Below are 26,979 nucleotides of genomic sequence, written 5' to 3'. Positions count from 1 at the left end.
GGGGCATGTTGGGTCTGTTGGGATGGTGGTGTCGGAAGGCAGACAGCATGGTGAGAGCTGGAGGTGCTCATGGCCCTGCTGTGATGCTGCTACTGTGCTCAACTTCCCAAGCTGGACCCACTCGAGGGCAGTGAAGGGACTTGTGCTGCTGTCAGTGATACAAAGCTGACTGGTTCCTGCAAGAGTTTGTTTGTGATACCCTCATAGGCTCAGCACCTAGGAGGAATTATCATCCTGGGACACAGCCTGTGTCTGCCCCAGCCTTCCTCTCCGATCTCATGGCTGCACTGGCCCCAGTGCAGTCCCACTACAGTAGCTGTGGGGGACACTAATGTAGATGGAGCACTGGTGCTTAACCCTGGTCAGAGCATCTCCGGGGACAAGATGTCAGTGACTATCCGGGGTGCTAGGGTTAGTGCTTTCTCGCTGCCGTCGGTGGTGGAGCTGCTCCACAGCTATTGCAGTGGTGGGAGATTTGGGAGCAAGCCAGTACAGCCCTGGCGCCAGGGAACCCCAACTGGCAGCCTGCTTCACTTGCTACTGTTGAAGGTCTCCGTGATGCTAGTGGTCACAGCTAGCTCTGTGCTAGGTATTTGTGCCCTTCCCCACTGCATAGTTACGTTATTTAGCAGCTTGCCTTCTCTGCCACTGAGAGTGCCCAGCTGGCGTTCAAATGTTTGCTAGTAGGCTGGCCCAGCACTCGATTTTGCGATGCCATGGGGAAGGGTACTGTGTAAGAGGCTGTTGCCTTCTGAGGAGGCGCTGTGTGCTGGGGCTGGGCTCTGCGGCCAATGCTCCATGCGGTCTGCAAGACAGCGGAGTGCACAGAGTGGGGCTGGGAGCAGAAAGTGCCAGAAGGGACTGCCAAGTGTGACCCTCCCTCACTGTCCTCTCTGCCACCCCCTTCAGAACCTGACTGTACTGTGCCCGCCAGAATACATGGTCTGCTTCCTGCATCGACTCATCTCCACCTTGCGCTGCTACTGGGACGGGCACAAGGCCAAGGCTCCTGCAGCCCTGAGCAGTGAGGGTAAGGCCTCTCCATGCTCCAGCAATCAGCAGCAGGGCGGCGTTGTCATGGAGGCCCCACTACACTGGGGGTGGGAACAGGATGGGGCCTATTTGCCATTCTCCAGGAGGCTGGACACTTGAGCTTGGTTCAGGAGCAGTGACCTTTCATGACCCTGCAGCCTGGGAACCTTTACACTTGGGCAGTGATGCAAGTAGAAATCATTTCTTGCTGGTATGCTGCACTTATGGGAAGGACAGGTGACTGCCCCACAGGACCCATGTGACTCCTCCCTGCCCCACCCCCAGCCCAGGACCCCCATGCTGTCCCCATCCCCTCCCCATGATCCACATCCATCCCATGTTACCTGCGGGGGGGGGGCGGCGGGCAGCTCTGTTCTCCTCCCGCTGCGCCAGAGACTTCTGCTGTACAGACCCCAGGCAGGAGAACTCAGGAGATGCACCTGCATGGAAGGGCTGGGGGTGGTACAGCCGTGCCAGAGGAGCTGCCAGTGTTTTCCTTTCGCTGCTGTGATTTCCGGGGGATCAGGGCTCTCCGGAACCGCAGCGGTGAAAGGAGCAGAAGGTGGGGCTGCTGGGCAGCCCCCCACTGGCAGCTCCTCCAGCATGACTGCTGTACTGCCCCAGCCCTTCCATGCAGCTGCGTCTCCTGAGTCCTCCTGCCTGGGGTCTGTACAGCAGCCCTGCCAGAGGACAGGACAGGGCGGGGGTGGGGGGCAGGGCTGGAGGCCAGCAGGGAAAGGAGCGGAACGCTGGCAGCTCCTCTGGCAGCTGTACCGCCCCCAGCCCTGTCCTCTGGCAGGGCTGCTATACAGATGGAGGAGACGCCGTTCCATGGAAGGGCAGGAGGCGGGGCTGAGAGTGGGTTCCTCCTGTGTCTTTCTGGTACACAATATCAGCTATAAATATCCTACTGGTATGGCATACCGAACCATACCACTGCACTTGGGGCTTGGCAGCACTGGGAAGGTGACTGGCATCGCTAATGCGGGATAGTGCTCCAGCCAGGTAACTCTGCCATGCACGCTCACTGTTTCAGAATGGCCCCTCTGAGGACATGCTTCCATAGCTCTGCCACTCAGGTTCCCCACACAGACCAGCCCTCTAACGGGAGTGGATGGGCTTGTCAGAGCCCTGAAGTGCAGGATGAACAGCACTATCTGGCCAGCGGGGCCTGTGCTAGCTACTCTTACACACACTATCCCAGCATAATCTATTCCCCCTCAGTCCTGGCCTGCCACCTCCTGCTATTCCGTCTTAGCCCCACCGCCGAGCTCTGTCCAGCCTGGAATTGGTCAGGTGTACCTCACTGTGTGGCTCAGTGGCTGGAGTGTGTTGCTAGGAACTGGGTGGAGACCTGCCCTGCTCATGCAGTGAGCAGGCTTTCAAGGACAAGGGAGCTGTGGGGGAGCAGTGTGTGGCCAGTCAGGGCTCTGAGTGCCCTGTCTCTGTGCTCGTGTGGTGTGTGCTCCGCTCTGGAAACCACCTTTGCCAGAGTGGTCTAAAATCAGAGTAAAATCTGCAGGGCAGTAAAATCTGCCAGAGTAAAATCTGCAGGGCTGTCTGGCTCCCCAGGCTGGGGCCAGTGCTCCGTGCTCTCTGTCTTTTCATGTTAGCTGGGCCACAGCCTGGGACACTCACCATAAATCTTTGTCCCCTTTCCGCCAGAGGCATATGTTCCTCCTCAGCTCTTCTATAATGGAAAGGTGGATTACTTTGACCTGCAGCGACTCGGTGGACTCCTGTCTCATCTCAAGAAGACTCTGAAAGGTGAGTGCTGGGTTGGATTGCTTCGCTTTACTGGCATGGCGTGGAGTCCTGCTCTTCAGAGACCTTGGTCTAAATCGGGGGGAAGGGCAAGGAGGAGGTTGAGGGCGATGCAGTTTGTGGTAGTTTAGGGAGTAATGGGCATCTCCTTGTCCTTTAACTGCAGTAGGAAGGGGTTGGTTTCTGGGCACGTGAGGAGGGAAGGGCTGGCGTTCTAACTACAAGGAGAGGGCTGTCTGTTGCACAGATTACCATCAATAATAATGCAGAAAAGGCACACGTGTTCAATAAATGTTTCTGATCTGTATTTGGGGAAAAACAGATGATGCAGTCTCATAGGGTGATGAGAACACTTTCTATTCCACTGGTATCTTGGGAGGATGTTAAATAGATCCCGGGATACATAAACAGACATTTGCAAATCAGTGGGTCCAAATAACTTGCATTCAAGAGTTTAAAAGAGCTGGATGAGAAGCCTGCTGGACCATTAATGTTGATTTTCAGTTAAGTCTTAGGGCACTGGGGAAGTTCTAGAAGAGTGAAAGAAAGCCAATGTGCCAATTTTCAAAAAGGATAAATGGAATGACCTGACTAATTGTGGGCCTGTCAATCTGACATCAATCTCTGGCAAGAGACTGGAGCAGCTTATACAGGACTCAGTTAATAAAGAATCAAAGGAGGGTAATATAATTAATAAAATCTATGTGAGTTTAAGGAATGTAAAATCTCTCTCTTTGATGAGATTATGAGTTTGGTTGATAAATTTACTAGTGTTGGTGTAATATACTTCAGTAGGATGTTTGACTTGGTACCATAAGTCATTTTAATTTAAAAAAAAATTAGAATGATATAAAATTAGCATGGCACACCTTAAATGGATATAAAAACTAGCTAACTGATAGGTCTCAAAATATAAATGCAAATGGGGAACCATTGTTGACCCAGTGTTTTTCCAGTGGGATCCTACAAGGGTCTGTTCTTGGCCCTATGCTATTTAACATTTTTATCAATGACATGGAAGAAGACATAAAATCATTATTAATACTTTTGCACATAACACAAAAATTGGGGGAGTGGTAAATAATGAAGAGGACAGGTCACCAGTACAGAGCAGTCTGGATTGCTTGATAAACGGCTCAGGCAAATAAGATGTGTTTTAATATGGCTCAATGTAAATGTATGTGTCTGAGAACGTAGGCTCATGTAAGAATGTAGGCTGTATGTACAGGCTGGGGGACGCTCTTCTGGGAAGCAGTGACTCTGAAAAATCTTTGTTGATAATCAGGGTGGATAATCAGGTGAACAGGAGCTCCCAGTCTGACTCTGTGGCCAAAAAAGCTAATGAGATCCTGGGATGCATAAATGGGAATCTCAGTAGGAACAGAGAGGTTATTTTGCTTCTGGATTTGGCACTGGGCAACCACTGCTGGAATCCTGCGTCCAGTTCTGGTGTCCACAATTCAAGAAGGATGTGGATAAATTGGAGAGGGGTCAGAGAAGAGTCACAAGAATGATGAAAGGATTGGAAAACCTGCCTTCTAGTGGGAGACTCCAGGAGCTCAATCTATTTAACTTAACAGAGAGAAGGTTAAAGGTTGACTTGATCACAGTCTATCAGTACTTGCATGGGGAACAAATATTTAACAATAGGCTCTGCAGTCTAGCAGAGAAAGGTCTAACACAATCCAATGGCTGGAAGCTGAAGTTAGACAAATTCAGACTGGGAATCAGGCCTACATTTTTAACGGTGAGGATGATTAACTATTGGAACAACTTACCCAGGGGCATGGTGGATTCTCCATCATCTCTAACAATTTTTAACTCTGGATTGGCTGTTTCTCTAAAAGCTCTGCTGCAGGAATGCTTGTGGGGCTGGTCTCTGGCCTGTGCTCTGCCAGGGGTCAGACTAGGTGAGCAAAATGGTCCCTAGTGGCCTGGGAATCTAGGCACCTAGGAGGAGTCTGCTGTGTCATTTGGCTCTAGCTGCCTTGCATGCTTCCCTTCCCTACTGTGTTATTTTAAATGGTGCCCTTCCTTGTAAGGGGTTGATGTGAAGATTGATTGCTAGAGAGGTTTGGGGGCAGGGGGAGGGGGGACAACAGTAGCCCCGTGAAGGGGGCCATGCCCATGTTAGAGGGACTGGTGGCTAACAAACTGAAGGATGGAAGGGGGTGGGAGCCATTAGGGTGTAGGGACAACCTGAAGGAGGGGTGAGGGAGACTCTGGGGAAGGGAAGATGGAGGGGGACTCAAAGGGGAGAGCAGGGGATTCCAGGATTGGGGAGGAGGGGAAGGGCACTGGAGCCAGTGGAGGGAGGAAGGGCTTGCTGGTGGAGGTCTGGACTCTAGCCCCATTACCAATGATCCCTGAGCACCCCTGGCACTTACCCTGTCAGCACAAGGGAGCTTACCGTGCCAAGGGACAGTTCACTTCATGCTCAGCAGTGGTGGGCATTGCCCTGCTGTGAAATCTGGGCAGCAGCGGAGGGATGTGGACCCACAGCGTGGCCTTACCTGAGTGCCAGGCTGGCAGTACTATTACCATGGTTTAGCTGTCTGGCTTTCCCATGGCTGTCTGTACAGTGTGGGGCACAGGTGCCACCCGGGGAGCTGGAATGGGGGCGCTGGGATCTCACTGTGTAGGCAGCGTTGCAGTAATGGACAGGATCTTACCCAGGTTAGATGGGGCAGAACAGTGCCCTGGTGTGTGCCCCAGCTGGAGGCACTGCTCCATCTCCCAGGAGTGCCCTGGAGCCTGCCCATGGCCTCTCACGGGGGTGCTGCAATGGGCAGAGCCAGGGCTGTTTCCAGTTATGCAGAGTTGCCATTGTGGGGTTGTGCCAGGGATGTGTGATGACAGCACCAGTCCTGCTTCTGGTGTAGCAGACTTGGACTGTGCTAGGCCAGCTAGGGAGTAGTGGAGAAGAGCGTAGGCTCACATGTGAGAGGGCAGGGTGAGGAGAGCAAAGGGACCAGAGAACTGTGACTTCACCGGGACAGCGTCAGTGTCTTCCCCCTCCAATCCCTGGGGCTGGCCATGTGCCATTCCGTGCTCCAAGGGAGTGGGCCCACAATGAATCCTGATCCCATGGCTCCTTTCACACAGATGACCTGGCTTTGAAAGCAAATATTCTGATTGACCCTGCGGAGCTGCAGGCTGTGACCATGGACGACCTGGATGAAGATGAGGAGACCGCAACCTCCACAGCCCAGGTGGGTCCAGTAGGCCTGTGCCCCCAGCAGCGGCTAGAGAAGCCACATGATGGGGAAGAGAGGGGACTGCTGAGTGAGCCTGGTGGCTTCCGGTGTCCAGTGTTCAAGTGCTGCTGCCATCAGAGAAGTTCCTGTAAAGGCGTTCCCATCTCTGCACAGCTCTGCTCCCTGTCTGGCCAGAATGGGGTGCTGCGTCCTGTTGGTCCTGCACAGCCAGCCCAGCTGTGGCAGGGAGGGAGGGAGCAAGCTGGGGTCTGTCACATTAGCCCTAGGAAGCCAGGGAAACTCTGGGCTGGCACAGTTGCGACCCTTGGAGATAAAGGGCTCGGAGTCAGTGGGCAGCCTAACGAATGGAGCTGCTCACATTTCTGACCTTCTGTGTCTCAGCGCCCAGTTGCAGCACTGGCCATTGGTGGTGCCCTTGCCAGGCCCAGTTGGCTCAGCTCACCTACCCTGGGCCGTGCCAACCGCTTCCTCAGTACAGCGGCTGTCAGCCTGATGAACCCCCGGCGGCCCCTGGGCACCTTGGAGAAGATGAAAGCACGCACGCTGAGTGTGGAGCAGCGGACAGAGGATGACAGTGAGTAGTTCCTACTGTATGCTTGTCAAGGTGTCAGGTAGGGGTGGGAGAAGCAGGCAAAGGAAAAGGCCCAGCCAGTCCCCGGGAAATGGATCAGTCCTGAGCCTAGCTGAGAAAGGGCCACAGCAATTGCTCGCTGTCTGATTGAGGAGTTGTCGTTTAGACAGTGAGCTAGCTCAGTGTGTGATGCTCAAAGCCTGGAGGTGCTGGGGGCTGGCAATGACCTGGGCATGGTCCTGCTCACAGGAGCTGTGGGAGAGCCAGGAGTGCATCTGAGTGCTGTCGCGGCAGCGCTGATCCCTGCACGGGCAGTCTCTCCTGAAGCAGGTTATCAAAGCGCCTGCATTTTCTTTAAAAATCAGTCAGTCCAGTTGCCTACCCAAAGGTGAGGAGGCGAGCCCAGTGGCTGAGGACTCAGCCCCGGCTGCTGCAGTGCATGGGCAGGAGCAGGCCAAGCAGTGGGGCTGGGGGCTCACATGGGGGCAGGTTAGAGCCGAGGTGGTGGGGCCCAAGTCTGTAGTCAGTGGCACTTGGCATTGCGGACTAGTGGTGCATAACAGAGAACCTGGGTCTGAGTTCCCTGCCCTGCCCATCCTTGATGATCTTGGCCTCACTCTGATTTTGGCAGAGGCTGCTGGGTTTTGCTCATTTGCCTGGCAGTGCCCAGAATGCCCCAGTTGTGCCCAGCCCTTTCCCAGCATGCAGCGGGAAAGGTAGGAGGCTCACACCGTTCTGCTCAATGTGTGTTTGCCAGGTGCTTCCCTCCTTGGCCTGGGGAGGATAGGGACTGTGCGCAGGGCCGGACTGCAGTAGCACGTCAGACAGGAGCACTGCTAACCCTCTGAAAGCCAGCTCAGCCCCTTTGTGTGAGGCCCCCACCAGGCTCGTAGAGAGGGAACAATGGCTGGGGAAAGGCATGGGGTGGGAGGGAGCTGTGCAGTGGTCATGGTCCCTGAGAACACTGCACACTGGGGGTGATGCATTGGTTAGGAGGCGTGCAGGCCTCGTACTGCCAGCGACACTGCTGAGAATTCTCTTCTGTCTTGGGGCTGTGTTGCAGTAGAAGGCAGCCATGGAAATGAGGGTCTGTTACTGGGGAGACCCCCTGAGGAGCCGGAACAGTCAATCACTGAGAACTCCCTTCTGGAGATCCTGGATGGAATAGTGATGATGTACAACCTCAGCGTCCACCAGCAGCTTGGTAAGGTGAGCAGAACCCATAGGGGAGGAGGTCACAGCCCTTGTCGTGCTGCCCCGCACTCGGGCCAGCACCTGTGGGTCCTTGCAATGAGCCAGCTCCCTTGTGCCTATCGAGCCACCAGAGAGAGAGGGCCACCTTGGCCAGTGTGCATATCTGTTTGTGGCACAGCCCTATTTCTTTTTTTGTTCCACTCATCCTGGGGTGATGGCTCTGGCAGGAGGGGACCCTGTGTCTCAAGCAGGGACTGCAGATCCTGTCCCAAACTGCATTTGTTACGCTTCGGTGTCACTGGAGATTGCAGCTTAGTCCCTGATCTCCAGCCCCCCACCTCTTTCCCCCCGCTGTTGTGGCTATACACACAGGTTAGAGGTAGGGCTGAATTCCTTTCCTGGAGAGTGGGAGCTGAGTAACAGCAGCATGCTGGGGCCTAGAGCACAGGGATGCTGGACCAGATGGCTGTTCACCTGAGCAGCCCAGGGCACGTTGGGATCTGGACGTCTCTGCTCAGTCCACCAAGTTCAATCCAGGACAGAGAAGGGCTCACCGCTAGCATAGCATATCGGGTTACAAGCTAGCATAGGTCTTGCTTTTGGTCCTTTAGCCTTTGCTGTGTGTGAGCAAGTGGCTGGTTTTGGTGAGGAGGAATTGCTCCTGTATCTGCAGTGAGAGCAAATCACTGCAGCTCCAGCCTTCCGACCCCCTGACCTGCAGAGAGCAGCCCAGCCAGGGGACAGGAGTGTTGCGATGCTGGCCGGTTTGCTGCTTTCTGGGGTCAGGCTGCTCTTAACCATGCTGGAAAAGCTCTGTGCTGGCATCACCATTCCCCACTTGTCTTTCAGATGGTGGGTGTGTCTGATGATGTGAACGAATATGCCTTGGCACTGAAGGACACAGAGGAGAAGATTAGCCGATGTCCAAAGAGGGTAAGGAGTCCCTCCAGTAGCCCCCACAGCTTCCATCTTTGTAGCCTTTGCAGAGCCCTGGGGCAAAGGGCTCTGCCATCTCTGCCGGAGGATAGCTCAAGCCAGGGGTTGCGAGGAGGCTGGCAGGGAGGAGGAGCACGTGCACTGTGCGGTTCAGTTGCTGCTTCTCTAGAGTGCAGGCCCCAGCAGCAGGCCAGGGGGAACAAAAGCACGGGTGTTGCTCTCCATTTACCTCTGGGGTTCACAGGCTGAGGAGCCTGCCTCATGGGACAGGTGGACCAGACTGGTCTGTTACAGGGTGTAGAGTTTCTATCCCCAAGAGTATTGAATAAAATAACCCTCCAAACCCAGCCCGTGGCATAGACGCCCCACCCGCTTTGGGTCTGGGCACCGCCGTATGCAGTAGTGGGGCTTAGGGGAAGGACACCTGACAGATGGTGCTACCAAGAAACCAGACAGGAAATGCCCAGAACGGTTTCTGGCTCAGGGCTCCTGCAGGTGGAGGGTAACTCCATCTGACGAGTCCTACCAAAGGCTGCCTCTTACAGCAGGTGATTTGAAAGCACTTGGATACCTAGGGGCTAATTCCTGGCCAAGGTTCCTGGTCCTGGGGTTCTTGCTGGTCAGGGCAGCGATCGATCCCACCTGGGAATCGGTCTGCTTCGGGCTTCCACTCCCCCAGCGTTCGCATGGATGCCTCTTAGCTGGACTCCAGCCCCTCTGGCTCTTGCCTGTCCTCCCTTGCGAACCATAGAAGGGGGGACCTCTTGTGTCCTGTCCATTCTGCTCTGCACCGTGCCTGTCTGGTCAGGGAGGGACTCTTCACGCCCGCTGTACTTCTTTCAGAGGAGGGACATATACGAGGAGCTGGTGAAAAGCCAGAAGGTTTTCTCAGAGAAACTCAACCACCTGAGTCGCCGGCTAGCCTGGATCAATGTCACCATCTACTCCAAGGTGAGAGAAGTGTGTGGTGGGAGGAGCCTGGGGGAGGGTGGGCAGCGGTTCAGCCTGACCCCTGTGAAATTCTGAGCTGTGGGGCTTGTCGTATTGATTTTGATGGACTACACGGGCCCAGAGAGTCCCACGGGTTAACGTGACCCTGCCACTGTTCCTGTTTAAAACTCTTAATGTTGGTTTGGGTCTGGGTGAGCAGACGCCTCGGCCTGCTAATACCATGGCAAATACACCATTACAAACGAGGCAGCATTTCAGTAAAGATCTAGAAAAAGAAGGAAACCCAATTAAAGTACTGGAAATATGAAGTTAAGTGGGGCTTTCATTGTAACACTATTTCTTCTCCTACCCCCACTCCCTCCCCCTTTGAGCTGTAGAGCCTTTGGCAGGAAGCTCCACCCCCTCCCCCTGTCTGAGACTGAGGTAGAAGTAAAGATGGTACTAGCTGTTCTCTTTGAGGAAAAGAGAAGCCATGAGTTGGAATGGGCTGGAGCTGCCACTGCTGTTAAAGTTCAATCCCTTTTTCCTACAAAAGAGAGCGAGACAAGCACATGAAAAGGGGAAGAAACCACAAAGAGAAAATGCAGCTTCTGCCTCTGGGGCTGGCTCTGACTTGCTGAACCTGGGTTTCTCCAGCAACGAGGGTGCATGTGGTCTGATCAGCCACTTCTGCACCTGGCAACTTGTCCCAGCGCAGGTCTGTTCAGGGCATTGCTTTTAGCTGTGTTTTTGGTTACAGGCTTACAGCAGTGTTGCAGAGCATATGGTCCTTAGACAAAAGGAAAAAGAGGGCTAGGAAAACGTAAAGTGGGGGGGGAGGGGGAGGGGAAGGGAGGTGTGTGATAGCAGGCATCAATATCTTCATCCCAGGGCGTGATTGGGATTTAGCTGGAGCTGGTGGAGGCAGTGTAATGAGGCCTTTGCTTGCCCTCACAACAAATCAGCCAGAGACCCCTTCTGAGTGCAATCACCAGTGCTTTTTATTTTCAGTGTCAGCTCCCACCACCTTCTATTTACAGTCTGCTCCAAACCAGCAACCTGGGGGACAGCTAGCTTCTCCAGCCAGCAGGGATGTACAGCCTTTGGCTCCTTCCTTTCCTTTCCTTTCTCTTCTCCCCGTTCACTTCCTTCCTGCCAGCCTTATATAGTCCTCGGCTAATAAGGTCCACAGGTGGTTCTCTTCTAGTAATTAGGTATAGCATACTCAGCCAGACCCAATTAATACTTCTTAATTGGAGCTGGGTTAACAGGAGCCTGGCTCAGGACCTCCTGGCCAGCACCCTGTTACAGGCAGGGATGTGTTTTGACTCCCTTTCTCTGGCCCAGGTTGGTCAGAACATTTTTCAGAGTTAGGATGGTAAAGGTCCAGTGGTGGCTCCTGGAGGCCCTAGAGATTGTGAGGGTGACGACTCGCTGCTTTTGGGCAGCCCATCTCCCAGCTAGCATTTGTTGTTCGGCAGCTTTTTTTTAATGGACAAAACAGCTCCTCGCCTCATTATTTTCTTTACCATTGGGCCTAATTCTCAACACCAGTTTTGGGTTACTAATTTATGGTCCCATTCCTCTTTTGTTTGCCAGGCATGATCCTAACCCAGTCCTTGAGTTATACCGGTAGGCCTTTTTGCTTGACCAAACCCAGTCCTTTTGTGTCCCCTTTGGACCTTTTCCCATTAACATTTATTATTATAGTTATTGTCTAGGCAGCTGTTGATCCACTGCGTCAAGGTGTATGCATAAAAGGTCTAGTCAGGTGCCTGCTGAATCCGCTTATGGCTGACCAGACCAATCTGAGGGCGCTCCAGCTTGCTAGAAGTTTCACAGATCCATCCAGGTGTTGTCTGAGTTGGAGTCCAAGATGACAGCACTCTGCTTTCTTCTTTGACGCTTAGCTTCCATCCTCTGTTCAAAGCCGCTTCAGGTTGAGCTGCCCCTGGCTAGCCGCATGGCATGGTCCTGGGGCTCTCCACTGAGTTCTCAGCCTCTTATCCTTCGTGCCGACAGCAACGATCACTTTGGTATGTTGCCTAGATCCTTTTCTGGCATGCCTGGGGTGGAAGCTGACTCTTTCATGGCTGTGTTCTCCCTGGCAGGAGAAGATGCAGGACATATACTGGCTGCTGCGAGTGTGCATCCGCACCATTGAGCACGGGGACAGGACGGGCTCACTCTTCGCCTTCATGCCGGAGTTCTACCTCAGTGTGGCCATGAACAGCTACAGCGCGCTGAAGAACTACTTCAGCCCTGTCCATAGCATGGAGGAGCTCCCTGGTGAGGAGGGGACTCGTGCTGTCGTCACTGCTGACTTATGCTGGGCTGAGATTGGTGCTGGGCAGGACAAAGCTGTGCCCTGGCTGTGAGCTCCCAGGAGACATCGGGGCTGCTTCCCCTGCCGTGTGCTCATCTCTGCACTGAGTGCTGGCCATTTCCTTGGGGAGGGAGGACAGCTTATTGAGTTAGACGGAGGTTTCAAAGGGGCCCTTTGGGATTTCCTGGGCTTGGTCACCTGCTAGCTCTCAGCCTGCGGCACGTGAGGACCTGCAGGCAGCCAGCAGCCCAGGCAGTCTTTGGCCATTGTGTTGCCTTTATTGTATGCTGCCGCTGCTCCTGCAGTGTGGTGTGGAGTTCGACCTGTGGGTGTCTAGCTTGCCACAGTGGGGGCTGGAGACTTTGGCAGATGACTTTTGGTACAGTGGGGTAATGGAAGTGTCTGGGTTTGGAGCACAGAAGGGATGTCTGTCCTCTTCACTCCCTGCCAAGGGTGGGGGTGACAAGCACGAGCTTGGGTGTTTCTGTTAAAACTATCAGCAGTGAAATGGCGAACAGCAAAGCTGTCGTCACTGGGTTTCAGAGCCAACACCTAAGGTGTGGAATAAGCAGTTCCTGCTCCCTTCCCAGCCACCAGGCCTTTGCTATCTAAGCCATCTTCTGCTCCAGTGGAGCTGAGAGTCTATGGCAGATTCTGCATCTGGAGTCGCTATGTAGCTGGGGCCCTGCGTGATTTGTGACTCCTTCCTGCCCTGATCCCCTTCAGGTTTAGGTCCTTCCCCAGTTCTATCATCCCCTCTGCTTCTGTGGGGTTAGCCCCATGCCAAGCTGGCTGGCGGATTGGGAAAGTGCTAGCAGTCAGGGTGTGGGGAGCAGATCTGAAGGCCCAATGCAAGCCAAGACCCTGGCAGTCACTGAGAGATGGGTCAGCTCCCCGATCAGGGTGTTCCGACCCTCTGTGTCCCTGCCCTGTGTGGTCCTCTGCAGTGTCTGGCTTTCCTTGCTGGGCTACTCCTGGCTCTTTGCGTAGCCAATGGCAATGCTAGTCTCCCTGCTGAGTCCATTGGGTCTGAGAGCCAGGCTGGCCATGCTCGCTTCAGTGCCCGACTTGCTCTGTGCTCCTGTGTCAGGGAGGAGGCCGTTTGGTGTGGTGTTCATAGAATCATAGACTATCAGGGTTGGAAGGGACCTCAGGAGATCATCTAGTCCAACCCCCTGCTCAAAGCAGGACCAATCCCCAATTTTTGCCCCAGATCCCTAAATGGCCCCCTCAAGGATTGAACTCACAACCCTGGGTTTAGCAGGCCAATGCTCAAACCACTGAGCTATCCCTCCCCTTGTTCTGATGGGTTTGAGTGAAAATCCGCTTGCTCTTTGAGGTGGGAGGGAGGGTGGGTGGGCAGGTGGGTGATACACTGCTTCTCTCCCGGCGAGAGGCATCATGGGGCCGGTGTGGGCATCCCCCCCAGGACATGGGGTGTGCCGACTTGGGGAGCAAGAAGGTCTGAGGCCTGGGCTCTGTCAGAGTGTGCAGCGCCAGACCCAGCTGGCCCGCAGCTACCAAAGTGCTAATCCAGAACGGCCGTTTGTGTGCAGGTGATTGAAGAGACTCGCAGACCTGCTGGCTCCTCTTGTCCAGCCCTGCCTGGCGTGCCATGGAGCCAGAGCCCTGCTCCTGAAGGGTTCAAACCCTGAGGCAGAGAATAGCAGTGTCCAGTGTCCCCAGTGAGGGTCCACCCTGGCAATGTTTTCTTGCAGCGTATGGCACGATGTTACATTGCTCCTAACATGGGCTGAGCCCGCTGCAGGAGCCATACCCTTTGTATTCCCAGCTTGAAGGGGCAGTTGGGCTTAGGTGTGCTATCCTGAGCATCCAGAGCTGCAGTCCTGTCCTTCCCTGCTGTGCTGGGGCTTCCCTATGTCCAGCACCCCTCGTCCCCATACACGCAGCTAAGACTTGGAGCCGTTGGTTATTTTCATGGCTGGCCTTTTGTGGGATTCTCCAGGCACCTGGCAGCTGCTACGTCCAGGGAGGCTGACTCAAAACACCCCCCTCAGAGTAATGATGTCAGGCTCTCTGCATCTCAGGCAGAGATGCCCTGTCAGTTACTGTTCCCATGGTTATTGTTGCACCACATGGGTGAGACCTAGTTATATTACATAGGAACAAACTCTGCCACCCAGCTTCACAGCAGGGGTGGTTCCCGCGACCGCCTGAGGGTGTGGGACTGTGCCCAGAGCCCCTGTAACTACTGATGGACTGACACCTCTCCACCTGCTCAATCTCTTTCCTTGCAGGCTATGAAGAGACTCTGACGCATCTTGCTGCCATCCTGGCCAAGCACTTTGCTGACTCCAGGATCGTTGGCACTGGTGAGGCTGCTCTCTTGGGGTAACTGGTGACTGTTCTGCCTGTTGGGGTTGAGGGCACAGGCAGTGACCAGCCCCCATCTTGCTGCCAGACCCTGCCTGTGGCAGCAAGGGGCTGCTGGAGAGCAGCAAAGGGACCAGGCTGTGTCAGGGCTGCTGGGCACCCTGCGGTGGCTTTCCTAGCAATTGCTAAGGTAATTGCATTAGTGGGGGAAGAGGAAGGAGGGCAGAGTGTCCTAGCTACTGGCATGGGGTGGGTTCTCCTGGGCATGCTCATCTGTTGATGGCAAACCCATAGCAGCTGCCTGGAGGGCTCAGTGCCATCCCTGCAGTCTTGGCTGTGCGCAGACAGGCTGTTTCTCAGAGGCCATGCATTTCCCAACTGCGTGGGGTAGGGGAATCCATGACCTCCCCATTGTGCAGGTGATGGGCAGAGATGAGCAGGGACTAGGCAGTTACCCTGTGACTGGAGAAGGCCTGAGGAGGCTCCAAGCCTGGCCCCTGGCCTGGCAGGACCTGGGAGGTCACAGGGCGGAGTGAGCTGGCAGGAGGGGACCCGTTGCCTGTGTGTTTAATAAGGCCCTAGCCAGCCCCTGGATTGTACCATTTAAAATGCCACTTGTCCCTCCTGCTGGGGACCAGTCCCTTCCCTGGCTCCTTGCACAGCTCAGCCACAGGCCTGGCCCTGCTGTGTCAGCCTAGCCCCTCTCGTCTGCCCCCAGACATCCGGGACTCGCTGATGCAGGCGCTGGCCAGCTATGTGTGCTACCCACACTCGCTGCGGGCCGTGGAGAGGATCCCGGAGGAGCAGTAAGTCCCGATCTGCACCCTGAACTGCTGTGGGGAGCTGGGGCAAAGGAGCTGGGAGTGGAAGAGTGGGTGTCAGGACAACGTGGGGGAGGGCTGCATGGCTGAGAGGTCCCTGGGCTGGAGCAGGCTGGGCCAAGGGCAGTAGCGGTGGTTATGGCTGCTGGGGTAGATCAGCTGCAGACTAGCTTGGGAAGGGAATAATAGCTTAACTTTAACCCCTCCCCCAGGTGCTGGCCCCACCCCTCCCCTGGGTGTGCCGCTGGTGCTGGCCCTGCAGACATTGGTGCCATTCTACTTCCCCTGCCCTCTAGGAGCCCCGAAAGTGCCACCCTGCCCTCCTTCTGTTCCTGGCTGTCAATCTGTCCCTTCTGTCTGGCAGGCGAATATCCATGATGAGGAACCTGCTGGCTCCCTACGAGCAGCGGCCTTGGGCGCAGACCAACTGGATCCTCGTTCGGCTGTGGCGGGTAAGGTCCCACTGCCTGTTGCTGCCAGCTGCCTGGGCCCATGCCTCTGGGGCCATCACTCAGCTGCAGGCGAGAGGTCTCAGCCCTCTCCCTGGCAGGCTGGGCAGCACCTGCAATGTTCCCTTCAGCCTGCCTGGCGCAGCTCGGTGCTCTGCCGTGGAGGCCTAGGGAGCCCTGTCCTAACCCTGCCGTTATCTCCCTCCCCGCAGGGCTGTGGGTTTGGATACAGGTACACGCGGCTCCCGCACCTGCTGAAAACCAAGCCCGAGGATGCCAATCTCCCCAGCCTGCAGAGTGAGTGGGGTGGGGGTAGGGTCTGGTGCCGGGGCGCTCATGGCACTGAGGGGAGCAGTGTCTGGTGCTGGGGCACTCACGACATTTTCAGGGGAGGCAGGGGTATGGCGCTGGGATGCTCGCAGCTGTGGAGTGGGAAGGGTGGGGTCTGGCGCGAGGCGCTTGCGGCATTGATGGAGGGAAGGGTGGGGACTGGTAGGGTCTAGTGCTGGGGCACTCGCAGCATTGAGGGCGGTATGGGGGGGCGGGGTTTGGTGCTGGGGCGCTTGCTGCATTGAGAGTGGTATGGGTCGCGGGGTCTGGCACCGGGATCTAGCGGGGCCCTGTTGTTGGGGAACCAGGAATGTGTCCAGCAGGCCCAGCCGGTGGTGCTGGGAACAGCCCCAGCAGTGTGCAAACGCCGAGCCAGGGGCTCTTCAGCAGGTGATGGAGGAGGCGTGAGCAGAGGCTTCTTGGAGCGCCAGGGAGCATACAATGGCCGCAGCTTGAGGGGCGCCTGTTCCCTTCTCCATCCCCCACTGCCCTGGTGCCCTTGTACCATTGCACTCCTGTGCTGTCGTGGCCTGGGGATCAGGCCCGGCCTGGGGCCTTGCTTGCAGACAGCAGCGGGTGCCAGGGCAGCTGGCCGCAGCTGGCTTTGCTGCAGTAATGACTGGGGGCCGTGTCCCCCTGGCTCCAGCCAGCCAGGTGTTGAAAGGTCCAGTCTTGGTCTGTTCGCTGGGGCAATAGGTGGTCTGGGGATCCAGCAAGTTCTGTGAGCAGGCCTTGCTGTTTCCAAGCACCCCATCTCCGCACAAGCCCTGGGCAAACCAGCTGCACTAGTGGAAGTGGAGGCCACAGAACAGCAAACGAATCCAAATATCGCACGGCCACCCAGGCACCTGGCATGCCCACACTGGGTGCTGGTTAATAGAGGAGTGATGGTGGTATCCTCCTTTCTGTGACCTCCCTTTTGTCTATCCCCTTTGCTCATCAGCCCCTGGAGCACTGCTCCCTACGTGGAGCTGTGTGAGGGACACTGGGCCTTGGGGGCAAGGGTGCATGTGTGTGTGTGCGTGCGTGCACAAGCCGGAGGGTCTTGGGGTGTGTGTATGCACGTGCAGCTGGGCTCTGGGTCGGGAGTGTGTGTGCGTACAAGCTGCTGGGCCTCGCTCTCCTCCAGTGGAGAGCTCTGGTGATGTCAGGTCAGTGGCTGGTGCACAGCTCTGGGTGTGGGCGTAGGGCCCTGCAGTCATAGGTGCTGCACTGCACTTTGCCCCTCTGTAATGCTGCTGTCTTGTCTCTCTCTCTCGGGGGCCCAGGAGAGCTGTCTGTTGCTAGCCTCCAGCGTAAGTTTGCTTTTTGCTCGGCCCTGTCTTGTGTGGTGGTGCAGTAGCTCTTCGTCCCCTGGTGCTTCCCCTCCTGGTGTGCCCCTGGCCTGCCCCCGACCCTCTCCAGTCCTGGTGGGAGCCCTGGCAGGGGAGGGGCTCCTCGGCCTGCATCTCGGCTCTGTGCCAGGGAGATGGGGCAGCTCACGGCAGTGCCCTGAACCCCTGCTGCAGCTGTGCAGAGCGGGGCCACTCACCTAGGGCTGCCATTACCATGGTGGTGGCTTCCTGGCTCACTGAGCAGGGTGGCTGCCTCCTGCCTGAGAGAGGGGTGTGTGTGTGTGTGTGGCGGAGGGAGGGAGTTGCTGCGACTGGGGGGTGGACAGAGCTGGCAGATCCAGAGTATGAGCCGCGCCAGCCTCTGCCTTGGCCTGCGGGCTAGAGAGCGCCATGGTAACATTCCAGTGTCCCATGCTGGCAACTGTGTGGCATGCTTGCCGCACCCCCAGGGGCAGCGGTGGTGTGGCTCTGCTCCTGGGTGCCCCTGCATCTGATTGGGAAAGCTCTGAGCGGGCAGAAGGATGGGACTGGCTCCTGGCACTGCTGGTCTGTGCAGCCCCTGAACCAATAATGAAAGCTGCCCTAATTGCAAGGGAACATGTTCCACAGAGGTGCCCTTGGGCCCTGCCCCTGCCTGAGCGGGGCAGGGGGACAAGGGGCTGATTCCAATGCAGTGCCCATTGCGCGGGCTGTGTCTGAGGGGCGGCTTGAGGGAAGTGCTACTCCCCTGCCCCGGAGAACCAGGTCCCACTGCCAGAGGCACCCCCCAAGCAGCTTGAGCCTCCTGCTGCGTTGGAAGTCCATGCAGGCTGTCCACAAAGGCACAGCCCCTGCTCCCTTCTGGCCTGGCAGCCCCGGGAACCAGGCCCACGTCCCTTAGACCCGGGCATTTTGGCCCTTGCTATAGGCAGGAGGGAGTGTTCAGAGGAGCAGTATGCTGCTGGGCCAGGCACCCCTCCGTCCCTCAGGAGGGCAGGGCAAAGTGCCCTGGTCTGTAGCATGCGGGTTCCCTGCTGCGACGGGAAGCTGCAGGCCCTGCTGCTCATTGTCTGGGCCAGTCCCAGGGCCGCTGTTGGCGCCAGTCAGTTCCTCCTGGTAGCGGGGCTCTGGCTGCTGAGACCGGGGTGGCTCCGCTCAGCAGGACACGCGGGGGCACTGCGCTGCAGCTGTAGGGAGCTGCTGCTGTCTGCTTTCCTCACTGGGGCTCTGCCCCACAGACAGGAACATGGCAGCTCCCCTGCTGTGGCAGGCATGGCTCAGTGCTGGGACCTGCAGCTGTGGCAGTGACTAGGGGATGCGGTGCAGTGTCTATCCTGGCCCAGTGTCCCATCCCCTCCCTTTCCCTCCCCTGCTGGGCAATGCTCAGGCCCGAGCCCCGTCTGTGCCAGGGAGGGACACTGTTAAAGGCCCCTGGCTGGCTGAGCCGCATTGGGCCCCAGTGTGTTTGTGCCGGGGGTTGCCAACGCCAAGAGGGCTGAGCTGGGGAGCAATGGTGGGAGTGCTGAGAAATGACCTGCCTGGGCTCCGGGAGCGCAGCCCTGGGGAAGGGCTCTGCCCCATCTCAGGGAGGGAGCACCTTCCTCACTGGCCTTCAGAGCACAGCCGGGCAGGCCAGGGCCCACATGAGGGGGCGGGTGTGTAGGCACGGGGCAATGACTGTGATGCTGGCATCAGGAGAGATTACTACTGAACTGGTCTGGGGCTTTCTGAAGCTGAGCACTAGAGGCTTGGTTAGCTCAGGGCTGCTGTTCCCCTGGAAGGGAGGAAGGGAGGGAGAGCTACGACTGTGCACAGCTGTAGCCCAGCTTATGCAGGGCAGTGCTGGCAGCCCACGGGCAAGCTCTGTGCTCAGAATAGTGTGTGGACCTAGCCTTGCAGGGCACCTGCCATCTCTACTCACTGTCCAGAAGTCGGGCACAAGGGGCTATCTGCTTCATGCTCAGTCTCCCTCCTGGCCTTAAAGTGCTGCATAGCACCAGGCCTGTGCCTTCCCCAGCTGCCTGCCTCCCTTAGCTGGGCACCCCAGGCTGCCCACTGCCGGGTCTGCCCTTGACTCTGCTGCCCTTTGGTCCTAGAGCCGTGCCCTTCCACCTTGCTGCAGCAGCATATGGCCAATCTGCTGCGCAGTGACTGTGACATGGCACCCAGCTTCCTCAACAGCGTTCTCAACCAGCTCAACTGGGCCTTCTCGGAGTTCATTGGCATGATCCAGGAGGTGAGTGCTGGGGCTTGGCTGGACGGCACCTAGCGGGGAGCCCAGCAGGCTATGCAGGGGTGGGCTCTGGGAGCCAGGCCAGGGCGGCCTGGTTGCAGAGTCAAGCAGCACAGCCCTGATGGGTGCATGAGCGGGTGGAGGCCTCTGTTCCTTGCAAGGCCCTGTACTGAGCTGTGCCCTGTGCCCGGGCAGATCCAGCAGGCGGCAGAGCGCCTGGAGAGGAACTTTGTGGACAGCCGCCAGCTGAAGGTGTGCGCGACCTGCTTTGACCTGTCAGTAAGCCTGCTCAGAGTGCTGGAAATGACTGTCACGCTGGCCCCTGAGATTTTCCTCGACTGGAGTCGCCCCTCCTCGGAGCTGCTGCTCAGGAGACTTGCCCAGGTACATCCCCATGCTGGGAGCCGGTGGAGCAGGCGAGAGCACCCTCTGCTGAGGGCAGGATGACACGAATATAGAGCCCCCTTCCTGGATGCCCCTATTAAAGCTACCAACCCAGGGGATCCAGCATCAGTGTCTCAGGCTGACGCATCTGCGAGCAGCTATTGTGGGAGAAATCTGGCCGACTCTTGGTGCTGCCAAGCGCTCCTATGTGGTTAAGCTTTTCCAGCAGGCACCTCATCAGCCCCCACCCCACAGAAACCCGTCCCAGGCAGAACTCCCTGCAGCCCCATGAGGGGGAAGAGATGCATGTTCCAGACTGCACACTAAGGACCTCCCCATGCCAGTGGCTTTCACATGGCAGCTGCTCAGATCCTGCGGAGATGGCAGTTGTACAAAGCCCTGAGAGAGAAGAGATGCAATCATCTGTTTGTCGTGAACTCAAGGGAAGCAGGGGAGGGGAGAGCTAGCCTTACTTGGAACCTGAAATAGTTAGGGTGGGTATTCCAGACCTCGGCACCCACTCTTGCTGTGCCAGTGCCCTTCAATCCTAATCAACAGCCCTCTGCTGTTACAGTCTCTAGCTTCCACCCCTTCTCAGCTCTGCCAGTGCTCCTGGCGACTGACCTGCAGCCCCCAGCTGTTGCTATCCTGGGATTTCCCCCTCTCCAGCTCTGTCCTTGCTCCTTAATCCTGACCCACTGCTATTCCCACTGCTATTCCCATCTTGGCACCTCTGTGGCTAAAGCTAGTAAAGCTAAAATCAGTTTAGCAACTACCTATCTGCAGTCCATATCTGCACGCAGCCTTGAACTGACATAATGCTTGGTTTTACGAGTCCCCTTTGGTGTGACGAGCAGCTGCACTAGCAGCTTATTGAAATGAGAAGTAAGAGGTGATTGACCCCAGGTCGAGTCCCTCCATAGGGAGAATGTGGCTGCGAGCAGAGGCCTTTGACAGAGCACGAGCCAGGACAGGGAGCTGAATTGGGCAAAGATCAAATGAAGCATAACCCCAGTTGTCCAAGTGAGGCCCTAGCCCCTCAGAGCAATGTGCCTGGGCCGGAGGGATTCTCTGTCCTGGGAGTCTGTAAATCGAGACTGGACGTCTCTTTCCCAGAGCTCTGCTCTGGCCAGCCACCAGTCATTGGCTGGAATTGCGAGGTGGTGATCCCTCGCCTGTGCTAGGTCCTAAGGCTCCCTTCTGTGGCTCCACTCGGAGAGGTTGGTTTGGACCTTGTCGTCTGGCCAGGGCTCCAGGCAGGGGACACTGTGCCAGGAGTGACTTGGCACAAGCCTCCTGGAGTCCACCTTGGCCAGCTGAGCTGGCAGCACAGCTCTGAGCCCAGCCACCCACCAGAGCGCAGTGGCATGCCCCTTGCTTCCTGCATGCTTAGGGCTGTAATGGGGGGCTACAGGAGGAGTGCTGTACAGGAGAGGGGAGCACCACCAGCAGCTTTCCCCAGGCTGCTGTGGTGCCATGCCTGTGTCCCAGGATAGACCACAACAAGGGGGTGTGCTGGCAGGGTCAGCTGATGTGTAGCCAGGGTGGGGCCTCGCTGCCTTGAGAGAGGACACGGCCAGTGAAGGGGGTTATACAGATGCAGGTAGGGCAGAGTGAGGTCTGGGGTGTGCGGGGAAGGGGGAGAGCGAGAGTGGGCCAGTCTGCTCTCATGCCTCGCCCTGCTGCGGACAGGGAGCACTGGGTGCCCATGTGGTGCTGGTACCAGATGTGCCCTGCGCTATGGGGGTCCTGCTGGAGCTGGCCCTACTTGACTGCACCAGGGATTTGCCTTCAGCTGAAAGAAGAGTAGCCATGATGGTGGCAGAGCAAGCGTGCCAAGTGAGCTGAGGTGGGCTCTGTGCTGGAAAGGGCACGCCCAGAGCCTCAGCTGTCCCAGTGTGGGGTTCACCCTGGAGCCTAACAACATTCAGTTTCACTGCCAGGCGAGGCAGAAGCCTGCTGCTCGTCTGGGTGGAGCTTCGTTGTACACTAACTCCTCACTTAACATTGTAGTTATGTTCCTGAAAAATGATACTTTAAGTGAATCTAATTTCCCCTTAAGAATTAATGTAAATAGGCAGGGTTAGGTTCCAGGGAAATTTTTTTCACCAGACAAAAGACTGTATATTTTTTTATATATATAATATATATACACATACACACTATTAAGTTTTAAAAAATTTAATACTGTACACAGCAATGATGATTGTGAAACTTGGTTGAGGTGGTGAAGTCAGAGGGTGGAAGAGGTTGGGATATTTCCCAAGGAATGCTTTACTGATAAATGATGAACTAGCATTTGGCTGAGCCCTCAAGGGTTAACACATTGTTAATGTAGCCTCACACTCTACAAGGCAGCAGCACAAATGGAAGGAGGGGAGACAGCATGGCAGACAGAGACACACTCCCTGCGTGAGCGAGAGAGAGATGCACATTGCCCCTTTAAGTACACTGACCCCACTCTAAGTATGCTGCCTTTTTAAGTAGATCAGGAAGTTGAGACAGCAGCTGCTGCCAGCAAGCTCCCTCGTTCTGAGCTCTGTCGTGTCCCCTCCTGCTCTGTGGAGATGGCCTGATGGGGTAAAGGAGCGGGGGACACCCTAACTTTAGCACCCCTCTTCTCCCTGCCCTGCCCAGCAAGCAGGAGGCTCCAGGGAGCAGCTCCAAGGCAGAAGGCGGGAGCAGCTCCAAGGCAGAGCGGGAAGGGACAGCTGAACTGCCCAGCAATTGATAGCCTGCAGGGCGGCTACCCCCGCACAGGGAACTTAGAGGAGCTGATGTGGGGGCTCCCAGTCCACCCTGGTTCCAAGCTCCCACCAGCTAGCTCCAATGGGCTGCTCTTTCTGCAAGCAGTGGACAAAGTAGGCAGCTGCCAAACAACGTTATAAGGGAGCAATGCCCAACTTTAAACGAGCTTGTTCCCTAATTGATCAGCAACAAAACAATGTTGACTGGGATGACTTTAAGTGAGGAGTTACTGTATGTGATTGCCCAGCAGCCTCCTGGGCCTGAGCTGTTTCCTTGCTGTGTTTGGAGACCAGCAGTCCTAGTCCTGCTAGGTCCTGGGCTCAGCAGAGAGCTCCTTGGGCCATTGGCAGCTGTTAGCCAGCAAGCGCCTGCACCCAGCCCTGCTCATAGCTGGCTCTTGGTTGGCCCACTCTGATCAGTTCTGCCATTGGCCGTGATGTGGCCTGTGACTGTAGCTTCTCCTTGGTGAGAGCTTTCTCCATACTGACGGCAGCCTGGAATGCAGCCAGTGTGACTGCCCACATGTTCAGCCTCTTATCGCTGCAGGTTATGGCCCATTGCGCACCAGGGGCTACCAGCACTGCATGCACTGCTGATGTGTGTGTAGCCTGCTGGGAGTCAGCATGCTCCCACAGAAGGAGTGTTGCAGTGCTGCTGCCATCTCATGCAATGCAGCTGCACTGTCCACTCCTAATGGAATGCTGAGTGCTGGGAGCTGCAGTTCCCCCAGGCATTGCCCTGGTAGGGATGGGAGGGCTGCAGTCTGCTGTTGTCATGCTCTGTGGAGTGGATCCTTAGCAATCCATGGGACGTGCTCAGCCAGATGCCTCTTTGTCCAGCTGGTGGGAGGTTCAGGAGCAGCTAGAAGAAGAGGGGCAATCTCCTGGGAAGGCCCCGCATGGGGCAGGTGTGCTCTCTGAGGGCAATGAACCCACTTGGGGCTGGGGCTGATGGCTGGAAAGGGGCTGCTCCGTCCTGCTCAGGCAGGCGCCCTGTCTGAGAGATAGGAACAGTCTCTCCTGACATCTCTCCTGTCCCCGCACAGCTGTTGAACCAGGTGCTGAATCGCGTGACAGCCGAGCGGAACCTGTTCGACAGAGTGGTGAACCTCCGGCTGCCAGGTAAGTCACCTTTAGAATCACAGAATATCAGGGTTGGAAGGGACCTCAGGAGGTCATCCGGTCCAACCCCCTGCTCAAAGCAGGACTGATCCCCAACCAAATCATCCCAGCCAGGGCTTTGTCAAGCCTGACCTTAAAAACTTCTAAGGAAGGAGATTCCACCACCTCCCTAGGTAATGCATTCCAGTGTTTCACCACCCTCCTAGTGAAAAAGTTTTTCCTAATATCCAACCTAAATCTCCCCCACTGCAACTTGAGACCATTACTCCTTGTTCTGTCATCTGCTACCACTGAGAACAGTCTAGAGCCATCCTCTTTGGAACCCCCTTTCAGGTAGTTGAAAGCAGCTATCAAATCCCCCCTCATTCTTCTCTTCTGCAGACTAAATAATCCCAGTTCCCTCAGCCTCTCCTCATAAGTCATGTGCTCCAGTCCCCTAATCATTTTTGTTGCCCTCCGCTGGACGTTTTCCAATTTTTCCACATCCTTCATGTAGTGTGGGGCCCAAAACTGGACACAGTACTCCAGATGAGGCCTCACCAATGTCGAATAGAGGGGGACGATCACGTCCCTCGATCTGCTGGCAATGCCCCTTCTTATACATCCCAAAATGCCATTGGCCTTCTTAGCAACAAGGACACACTTCTGACTCATATCCAGCTTCTCATCCACTGTAATCCCTAGGTCTTTTTCTGCAGAACTGCTCCCTAGTCATTTGGTCCCTAGTCTGTAGCAGTGCATGGGATTCTTCCTTCCTAAGTGCAGGACTCTGCACTTGTCCTTCTTGAACCTCATCAGATTTCTTTTGGCCCAATCCTCCAATTTGTCTAGGTCCCTCTGTATCCTATCCCTACCCTCCAGCGTATCTACCACTCCTCCCAGTTTAGTGTCATCTGCAAACTTGCTGAGGGTGCAGTCCATGCCATCCTCCAGATCATTTATGAAGATATTGAACAAAACCGGCCCCAGGACCGACCCTTGGGACATTCCACTTAATACCGGCTGCCAACTAGACATGAAGCCATTGATCACTACCCGTTGAGCCCGACAATCTAGCCAGCTTTCTATCCACCTTATAGTCCATTCATCCAGCCCATACTTCTTTAACTTGCTGGCAAGAATACTGTGGGAGACCATGTCAAAAGCTTTGCTAAAGTCAAGGAACAACATGTCCATCGCTTTCCCTTCATCCACAGAGCCCGTTATCTCGTCATAAAGGCAATTAGATTAGTCAGGCATGACTTTCCCTTGGTGAATCCATGCTGACTGTTCCTGATCACTTTCTTCTCCTCTAAGTGCTTCAGAATTGATTCCTTGAGGACCTGCTCCATGATTTTTCCAGGGACTGAGGTGAGGCTGACTGGCCTGTAGTTCCCAGGATCCTCCTCCTTCCCTTTTTTAAAGATGGGCACTATATTAGCCTTTTTCCAGTCATCTGGGACCTCCCCCGATCGCCATGTGTTTTCAAAGATAATGGCCAATGGCTCTGCAATCACATCCGCCAACTCCTTTAGCACTCTCTGATGCAGCGCATCCGGCCCCATGGACTTGTGCTTGTCCAGCTTTTCTAAGTAGTCCCGAATCACTTCTTTCTCCACAGAGGGCTGGTCACCTCCTCCCCATGCTGTGCTGCCCAGTGCAGTAGTCTGGGAGCTGACCTTGTTCGTGAAGACAGAGGCAAAAAAAGCATTGAGTACATTAGCTTTTTCCACATCCTCTGTCGGTAGGTTGCCTCCCTCATTCAGTAAGGGGCCCACACTTTCCTTGACTTTCTTCTTGTTGCTAACATACCTGAAGAAACCCTTCTTGTTACTCTTAACATCTCTTGCTAGCTGCAACTCCAGGTGTGATTTGGCCCTCCTGATTTCACTCCTGCATGCCCGAGCAATATTTTCATACTCTTCCCTGGTCATTTGTCCAATCTTCCACTTCTTGTAAGCTTCTTTTTTGTGTTTAAGATCAGCAAGGATTTCACTGTTAAGGCAAGCTGGTCGCCTGCCATATTTACTATTCTTTCTACGCATTGGGATGGTTTGTTCCTGTAACCTCAATAAGGATTCTTTAAAATACAGCCAGGTCTCCTGGACTCCTTTCCCCCTCATGTTATTCTCCCAGGGGATCCTGCCCATCTGTTCCCTGAGGGAGTCAAAGTCCGCTTTTCTGAAGTCCAGGGTCTGTATTCTGCTGCTCTCCTTTCTTCCTTGTGTCAGGATCCTGAACTCGACCATTTCATGGTCACTGCCTCCCAGGTTCCCATCCATTTTTGCTTCCCCTACTAATTCTTCCCAGTTTGTGAGCAGCAGGTCAAGAAGAGCTCTGCCCCTAGTTGGTTCCTCCAGCACTTGCACCAGGAAATTGTCCCCTACCCTTTCCAAAAACTTCCTGGATTGTCTGTGCACCGCTGCATTGTTCTCCCAGCAGATATCAGGGTGATTGAAGTCTCCCATGAGAACCAGGGCCTGCAATCTAGTAACTTGCGTTAGTTGCCAGAAGAAAGCCTCGTCCACCTCACCCCCCTGATCCGGTGGTCTATAGCAGACTCCCACCACGACATCACCCTTGTTGCTCACACTTCTAAACTTAATCCAGAGACACTCGGGTTTTTTTTGCAGTTTCATACCGGAGAGTCATACTGCTCTCTTACATACAATGCAACTCCCCTACCTTTTCTGCCCTGCCTGTCCTTCCTGAACAGTTTATATCCATCCATGACAGTACTCCAGTCATGTGAGTTATCCCACCAAGTCTCCGTTATTCCAATCACATCATAATTCCTTGACTGTGCCAGGACTTCGAGTTCTCCCTGCTTGTTTCCCAGGCTTCTTGCATTTCTGTATAGGCACTTGAGATAACTCGCTGATCGTCCCGCTTTCTCAATATGAGGCAGGAGCCCTCCCCTCTTGGGCTCTCCTGCTCTTGCTTCCTCCTGGTATCCCACTTACCTCAGGGCTTTGGTCTCCTTCCTCCAGTGAATCTAGTTTAAAGCGCTCCTCACTAGGTTAGCCAGCCTGCTTGCGAAGATGCTCTTCCCTCTCTTCGTTAGGTGGAGCCCATCTCTGCCTAGCACTCCTCCTTCTTGGAACACTATCCAATGGTCAAAGAATCCAAAGCCTTCTCTCCGACACCACCTGCATAGCCATTCATTGACTTGCATGATTCAACGGTCTCTACCTGGGCCTTTTCCTTCCATAGGGAGGATGGACAAGAACACCACTTGTGCCTCAAACTCCTTTATCCTTCTTCTTAGAGTCTGGCTGTCTCCTTGCCCGTCAGGA

At 55.6% G+C, this 26,979-nt stretch overlaps 1 protein-coding gene across 8 annotated transcripts in view; it reads left to right on the top strand.

The window, feature by feature from the left end:
• The window catches only part of RNF123 (ring finger protein 123), a 160,560-nt gene that overhangs the window by 75,879 nt on the left and 57,702 nt on the right, over positions 1–26,979 (top strand). For 6 of the 8 annotated variants that reach the window (XM_048856501.2, XM_048856503.2, XM_048856499.2 and 3 more), the window contains exons 20-34: positions 910–1,030; positions 2,698–2,799; positions 5,902–6,008; positions 6,396–6,588; positions 7,649–7,794; positions 8,629–8,712; positions 9,559–9,666; positions 11,757–11,934; positions 14,230–14,304; positions 15,024–15,111; positions 15,491–15,578; positions 15,788–15,872; positions 19,315–19,454; positions 19,647–19,835; positions 23,629–23,704. In XM_048856501.2, coding sequence (XP_048712458.1) covers positions 910–1,030; positions 2,698–2,799; positions 5,902–6,008; positions 6,396–6,588; positions 7,649–7,794; positions 8,629–8,712; positions 9,559–9,666; positions 11,757–11,934; positions 14,230–14,304; positions 15,024–15,111; positions 15,491–15,578; positions 15,788–15,872; positions 19,315–19,454; positions 19,647–19,835; positions 23,629–23,704 — 1,780 coding nt within the window. The remainder of the gene's footprint in view (positions 1–909; positions 1,031–2,697; positions 2,800–5,901; positions 6,009–6,395; positions 6,589–7,648; positions 7,795–8,628; positions 8,713–9,558; positions 9,667–11,756; positions 11,935–14,229; positions 14,305–15,023; positions 15,112–15,490; positions 15,579–15,787; positions 15,873–19,314; positions 19,455–19,646; positions 19,836–23,628; positions 23,705–26,979) is intronic. The other 2 variants (XM_048856502.2, XM_048856507.2) reach the window with 2 other exon arrangements.

Source organism: Caretta caretta, chromosome 7, assembly GCF_965140235.1.
Source record: "Caretta caretta isolate rCarCar2 chromosome 7, rCarCar1.hap1, whole genome shotgun sequence".
NCBI classification, from domain to species: Eukaryota; Metazoa; Chordata; order Testudines; family Cheloniidae; genus Caretta; species Caretta caretta.
Note: the sequence above shows the minus strand (reverse complement) of the source record. Positions and strands in the feature narration are given on the sequence as shown.